General features: G+C 39.8%; 1 protein-coding gene across 1 annotated transcript; it reads right to left on the reverse strand.

Moving 5' to 3' along the window:
• Window positions 1-831: 831 nt before the first annotated feature.
• polr3d (polymerase (RNA) III (DNA directed) polypeptide D) lies at window positions 832-7,134 on the reverse strand. The gene is made up of 9 exons (XM_080765613.1): window positions 7,007-7,134; window positions 5,945-6,112; window positions 5,148-5,191; window positions 4,912-5,069; window positions 4,659-4,783; window positions 4,204-4,363; window positions 2,802-3,055; window positions 2,539-2,691; window positions 832-1,629 (listed from the first exon to the last, which is right to left on the reverse strand). The coding sequence occupies exons 2-9, from the start codon at window positions 6,104-6,106 to the stop codon at window positions 1,513-1,515; spliced, it is 1,173 nt and encodes a 390-aa protein (XP_080621739.1). The 5' UTR covers window positions 6,107-6,112; window positions 7,007-7,134; the 3' UTR covers window positions 832-1,512.
• Window positions 7,135-7,781: the final 647 nt, after the last annotated feature.

The following is a 7,781-nucleotide window of genomic DNA, read 5'->3' on the forward strand; positions in this document are numbered from 1 at the left end:
GATATACTGCTACCCCATAGCCTGGAGGGGCGGGCAGGCTAGGTAGCTTGATGAGTTTTGAACTCTATGGTTTTGAATGATTGATTACATAAACAATCGTATTAAAATGTGTATTAACCTGAGTCTATAAAATAAAATCTCAGTTTCTATGCTATAAATGTATACATGTATTAGTACAAAAACAATACATTTAAAAAAAAGTTAAGTCATAAATATTAGCTAAAACAAGCATCAGTTGCCTGACAACCATGACTAGCCAATGAAAGCGCGACCGTACCACCGGTCAATGGGATCCCTAGACTATCCCATCTGGTTCAGTCCATTTAGCTGTAATATCGGTCTGTCCTACTATGACACCTGGTGGTGAAAATAAGTCTAGTTAAAGGACAACTTTAGTTTTTTTCAACCAAGGTTCATGTTTTAGGACGGTTGTCATTAGAGAAAGTAAAAGATGAGTTCATTTTTTTCATTTGCTGCTTTCTTTCGTTTTAGGGATTTTAGCTGTTTTTGACAGGGGAGCATGGGCTAAATATGTATTATTTTACAAAATGTTATAGCGATTTCTTTGTTTTAATCAGTTACTATAGTCCTACTATACCCTAAGAAATTACATCTGTCCACAAAAGATCCCAGGATCTACTGAATGTGAAGGTAGCCTACTGGGGGGAAGACATGGCAGGCCCTCGCCCGGAGAGAATGTCGTCCGTGTGCACCTCGTGAAAAAGTGGAGATAATTGACTAAATACACGTTTTGTGACAGAACTTTCACATGGATATGAAACTAGAGGACACCATTTCACTCCACGTCTTTGGAATTATTTAATGGGTGAGTACAAACAGAGCATTTATCACATTTATACCGCACAAATTTCATTTCTACCAGGAGCGGTCACAAGGGATCTATGGCCTCCTGTATGTGTAATTACTGTGCCAACTGTATGTAACAACAACGGAGACATTCTAGGGCTAGAAAATTATAACCAAGAAAACTTAACCTTCAGCGAACACCATCATAATTAGATTAATACAAAAACAAAGAAAATACATTGGGACGACTACGTTTATAAGTATGTTTATTCACACACATCAATGGTATCCACCCGAACACAATAAACATTTCAATTTGGCACACCAATTATTTTTAATGAACTCTTCAGCTTGAAAGAGCTCTAATCCACCACAAGGGGATAATAATATGTACTGTGTATATATATAGATATATAAAAAGAAATGTAAACGGTCCATTATCACAAATAAAATATATTTAGATTTTTTAAGTCCGTGCATAAGCGCAACAACCCACAAACAACATTTTTATGATTAGGACCTTGGGTTTCTCTGGCATAGTAGCATCAAATGGGCCTTCAACTGTGCTGCATAACGTATGCTGCAAAATCCAAAGAGGGTACAAATGGAACCAAATGGCCCCATATAGGTTCCTTTGGTTCCACTTGTTCACTCTTTAAGTTAAATGAAATAAAAAAGATTTCACTTTGTAGCATCCATTGGCTATCATGTTCTGCTCTGCAGGAGAGCCTCAAAGTCTGGGGCGCAAACCATTTTATGTTTGATGTGTCCCAACACCGTCATATCCCCTGTTCGTCCCTCTGTCCCAATTGACACCAGATCCTGTGGACAGAAGGGATATAAATGAGTCTAATTAGATTAGAAAATATACTATAAATTTAATTGTTACATTTCATGGAAATGGAATTAAATAACCTATGGTCCAATGAAACCAATGTAGTTATTATTTTAGTGAAAAGCTCTTGTAATTTTTTTTTTTTCATTGGTTAAAATCTTTATAAAACTCACAGACAAGACTTTCAACCTGAACCTGGCAACACATTGCGTGACACTGTCATGTGATGATGTTTATTTTTAATTTTATTCCACAATTTTTGTAACCCATTTTTCACCCCTGTGTCAATCATCTAATGTGATCCTGGGCTCTACATACCCTCCACCAACCTAGTCCCTATAATGGGGGACAAGGGGAGAGCAACGGACTTGAACTCATGCTTCCTTCATGCCTGAGTGTCCAAGTTGCTCCTTTACACCTGACGGGGGGAGTTTCCTGGTTGGACGTAGCGCGTGGAAGGAACACGTTATTCCAACCAGTTCCTTTCCCCTCCATCAGGCGCCCCGGCTGGCCAGGGGGAGGCAGTTTTGTCATGTGATGATGTTTAAAATAGGGCATTATCATTTATCAAAAAAACATAAAATGAAATATGGAGTTACAAGGTTTCTTCCCGATAGTGATGATATGATAAAGACAGAGATGTGAGATCACATATTTGTACATCATAATTATACATCAATATCATGAAATATTATTTGTCGCAGCCGGGTAGAACCTTGTTAAAATCACTACTTTTCAAATATTTAATATTTTATTATTTATTAAATATAAAAACAAAAAGAATAGAGGCTATGTGGCATGCGCATGCATAAAGTGAGTGCCAAATCGAGTGGTTAATGAGAAAAAAACACAAAACAAAATTATATATAACATATATAATGCATTTAGTATGTTACCTGAAGAAAGGCGCATGAAGTGCCCAAAGCAACGTCCAGTGTGATGTCTCCCAGAATGAGCTGAACGCAGCCAGACTTCCGTACCACCATTTTCCCCACCAGACCCTCCCTCAGGTCACGCAGGGTGCAATTATTCTCCTCTACTTGCTCTTCCTATTGTACAACAGGTAAAAGAAGGCTATTGTTCCCATCATCATAGATGCAGTATTATAAGAATATATTGGCTCATATATACTGTTGATCTAGCATGCACTGTATGGTACCTTAGATTCAGTTTTCACAAGCAAAGACTGCCCATCTTCCGTCCGTGTCTCCGTCGTCACCGGACGGGCCTCTACGGTGGGGGGCTGGCCAGGCAGAGAGTCGGGAAGCTGCATGAAGAACAGCTCATCACCTTTGGCCAGACTCAATCTGTGCAGAAGGTCAGGCAGAAACTCAGGCTCAGGGAGAGGGGGAGGCCTGAACGAATTCTCTGCTGGCACCTTCTTACTCGCGCCATCTTCAGGCTCCTGTTTAACTGAAAAAGACATAATAACTAACTTATTGCAAGTATTTTTGCATAGTCATTAGAATAGTTTCAATTCAGCTGTTATGAAAACGAATTCACAAAAATATAATTTCAACCCGACACCCCTAAACAAACAAGTATAAAATTAAGTATTTAATTATCATTCATTTTCTGTGTATATTTCAGTAATATACTTACGATTGTTGTTATTTCTATACCATAAGATGGTGATTGATTGAATACTTATTAGCAGTTTGCAAAAAATGTAACCCAAGAAAGCCTGTGGCTTGTTTCCATTGGGATCCTTACTCAATGTACTCAATTCATCGAAACATTTAACGACAGACATACTGACAGACACTCAGAATCCACATAATACATTGTGTCTTGTGTGCATGTTGTTTTTTTGTAAATACTGCAGTTGAGGGTTCATTTAGACTTTTATGAGAAGCTATGATAAAAAAACTTCCATAGGCCAGTATGACTCAGGTGCTGATAGAAGGGTCAACCTGATCTTTTACTTGTGTATACAGTAGCCAGTTGCACCACCTGATACCAAGTTAGCCTAGTTATAGCGTAATTATCTTCTAAACCAAGACTTAAGCATTACTCAAATTAAAGCTGTTGCACGCACCACACATCTAAAAGTAAAAACTAAGTATTTATGCAAGCCCTTAGGCAGCACTAAAATACCGCATACAATGGCAGACCATTTTGGTTTGGCCAATTCATTAATTGTAGAAATAAAGCTTTCGGACACCTAGAAGCAAGGCGTATGAACAGGTGCGTAGGCCAGTGGATATCAATGATAAGAAGAAAGATACACCCGCACACCGAGTATCTCTGCTCGGTACATGAGTTTCACTTTTATTAAGGCAACGTTTCGGTCCCCCCGGACCTTCATGCCTGAAGAATAGAAGATCCGGAGGGATCGAAACGTTGCCTTAATAAAAGTGAAACTCATCTACTGAGCAGTATAACTCAGTGTGCGGGCGTATCTTTCTTCTTTTCACCAATTAATTAATAAAATATAACAAACAGTAATGGCAAGGGTGATTTGAACAGTACGCTTCTTGTATTACAATTAATAATCAACAAAATATGTGAGTCATGACGAGGTGGTACAGTACATATGGGGGAGGACTGGAGCCTGGTACCTTTAATCCCATGTCCTGTGTCTCCTTCATCTTCCTCTGCCTTTTCAACTTTAGGAAGAGCATCAGCAAATTCCTCCCTGAATCCCCATCCAGATACAGCTAGGGGGAGCTGAACAGGACAGCTTCTTTCCTCACTCCTCAAAAAAGGATCATCTATAAACTAAGGCAACAGGGGGAAAGAAAGAAATCATGATGATCTCGGAATCCACATGGGAACGTCGTAGTTCCTGCGTGGATCTCGGACTTGATGTGGCCAGCCTGTGATGATGAATAATCTACGACGCTTAATGGTCCAGTGGTTTATGAGATCAGTTCTGGACGCACGCACAAATACATACACAAACAAGAACGACCCTCTTATAGATGTCAACCTCCCGCAGAGCCACATCGTAAAAATTAATGAACGAACAAATAAAGAATTAACACAAGAAACAGTAGGACACGTAGGGACTCACGTTGTCTCGCTCCAGATTGCGGAGAATCTCTTTGGTTTCCTCCTCGGTCTCCCTCTTTTCTTTTTTGATATTGATGATAGGCGAGGGTCCCGCGCTTGGGGCCTCCTTCTCACTTTCATAGGCACCTGCATAAAAATAGTAGCAGGCCTACATTTTATCCTCATTCAAACTCCCCTTTGAGCTTATAAGCTTTCAAAATGTGACAGCAGTACAATGATACTGGTTATTCTGCCAAATGGGGCCAGACTCTTACCTCTCCTCTTCATCGTCATCTCCGCAGGACCCTGTTCAAAGATGGAGTGGGACTGGATGACCTCTGGGCGACCCCGGCCTCTGCCTCTATCACCCCGACCCCGGCTCCCCCGTTCTGCATCCCTCCTCTCTCGCCTCGGTCCACCCTCAGCTTTCGCGCTGTCATGAAAGACGAAGTTAGTGGCCAAAAGGCATTACAGTAACAAATGATACATGTATAATCTCAACTGAACTTACTCTTCTCTGGTTTTTCGGCCGATAATGTTTGGGGTAAAGGTTTTCTGCAGGAGAGAGAAACCACACGTGGTAAGGTTAAACAGGTGCAGGATCGTCAATTTCTAAAAGTTGTAGTTCACCGCAAAATAAATCACTTATTTTCTATCAATTAACACCCTGTGATGCCTTGAATTCATGGAGATCTGTTTTGTTTTTGTCACATTCCTCAGTCAATAATTTGATGACCGGGTCAGCGGTCAATAATAGGAGACTCCGCCGGACTCTGCCGGTCATCAAATCATTGACTAATTATTTTCCTAATGAATAACTGACTCACTGTATTGTGTATCTATAGTTTCATGATTACTTTGATGTGCTGCTTGCCCTTTCCTCTTTTAGTTTTAGTTTTTTTTCTTGTATTGTGCTTTTAATTTATACCTTTCTAGTTTGTCTTACTTTATTTGTATACATTTACGATTCATCTTTATGTGGAAAAGTAAAAATTCTATAAAATAAATATAAAAAAATATATATATTGACTCAATCAATACCCGATCAAATGCAACAAAAACAAAAAAATCTCCATGAATTCAAAGCTTCATGGGGTGTGTAATTGATAGAAAATGTGTTTAGAGTATACAGATTATACAGTCTCAGAGTTACAGACCTGTCAGGGTCTATTATTATATGGACCGCTGAGGGTCCTTGGACTTGACGTTGAGAACCAATGCATATTAATCAACAACATCTAGCACTCACTAATTGTGTGAATGAGAATGAGTATGTGCGTGTGTGTATATGAATAGTGTTTTTAGTACCTTCTTCACCCCTCCCAGGGTGAGGTCTCTGGAGCGCATGGTGGGGAGGCGTCCAGGAGACAGGGCAGCCGGCAGTTTGCGTCCCATCGGCGTCGCCCTGCCACTGCCTCCAGGTGTGGACGCACGCTGACCACCGGAGTCGTTGGAGCCTGGTTCAGCCATGTTCAACTGGAGGAATAATACACAGAGTTATTATAGAGCCTAGTTCAGCCATGTTCAACTGGAGGATATAATACATTGAGTACAAAGGGCAGAAAGGATAGGAGCTGATAGTAGCTGACAAACACGTTCTACAAAGACAAATGTTGACAACATTGTCAGGGAAAGAAATCACTGCCCCTTGATTGGTTACTGAAATATTAGTGCAAAATATAGACCCTCTGATTTTGTATTATCTGATTTGGCAGAATCGATAAATACATCTATGAGAGTCTACATTTTGGGCTAACTGAAATACCACTATAGGACTGTGGAAACAAGCAGTTTGCTTTTGTGTGTGTGTGTGTGTGTGTGTGTGTGTGTGTGTGTGTGTGTGATCACGCATCGGTCTGAACAGCCACCTGGCTATGCACAGACGACAGGCACAACAATAATCATCTCATAAACTATATTTGGAGCAACGTCATCTATCGACAACTGCCATAAGCAAGTAAAAAGTAAAAAGTGTGTGTGTGTGTGTGTGTGTGTGTGTGTGTGTGTGTGTGTGTGTGTGTGTGTGTGTGTGTGTGTGTGTGTCAGTAAATGATCTAATCAATACAAAATAAAATACATTAAGAATAACAATACCAACACATCAGCATTATGAGTCTTATGCACTGACTTGTAAAAACTTATGTGGCAAATATTTTCGATGAATTCAATCAATTAATGATTTGAGTGGGTGGCATGCAAGTCGAGTTAGTCGATACTCGAGTCTCGACATCACAACATATTAAATCAATCAACACACATGGCCACACACACACACACACACACACACACACCACCATGGAGCAAGGCAAGCAAGATTACAAACGCTAACAAAGGACATGATGTGTGATGGTTTGGAGTTCGGATATTTACCTTGTTTCCTCAAATTTTCAGCCAAACGAAATAAACTCCAATGTTTTTGTACCATTCAGCTATGTTATTAAAATATCTCCGTTCACTGTGCTATCTCGATGTGACTGCATGCCGTACAGCGCCGCCATGACACTTCCTGTGTGACGTAGTCGTTAGGGATGTTGTGGATCAAATGTGCGCAGTATTATTTTGGCTGCGTCGTCAACAAATGTTCGCAGTGAAAATGAGCAGTAAAACCTTTTCAGACTCTTTATAGTGGTGAGTACATGGACAACTTTAGTTTTTTTCAACCAAGGTTCATGTTTTAGGTTGTTATTAGAGAAACTAAAAGGTGGGTGTTAATTTTCTTTCATTTGCTGCTTTCTTTCGTTTTTGGGATTTTAGCAGTTTTTGACAGGGGGGCGGGGGCATTCGAGCATGGGGCTAAATATGTATCTTTTTACAAAATATTATGGCGATTTTTATTATTATTATTTACTATAGTCCTAATAAACCCCAAGAAATTACATCTGGCCACAAAAGATCACAGGATCTACTGAATGTGTCAAACTGACATATTGAGCCTATACACACAGTATTAATGGTTGTATGTCTTATAAAGTAATAATGATAAAGAATATTCTATGGCCAAAGTACTGCGTGACTGATTCGGCCTTGGTCACAATAACATTTAAAGATGTACAAATATACACTTCTATGGGGGGGAAAGGAAATCATCATAGGCCTATACAGGGAAAAACATGTAGCCTACTTTACTGGAATATTTTCAATTTTC

Source organism: Protomyctophum bolini (assembly GCF_963924005.1).
Source record: "Protomyctophum bolini genome assembly, chromosome: 6".
NCBI lineage: Eukaryota > Metazoa > Chordata > Actinopteri > Myctophiformes > Myctophidae > Protomyctophum > Protomyctophum bolini.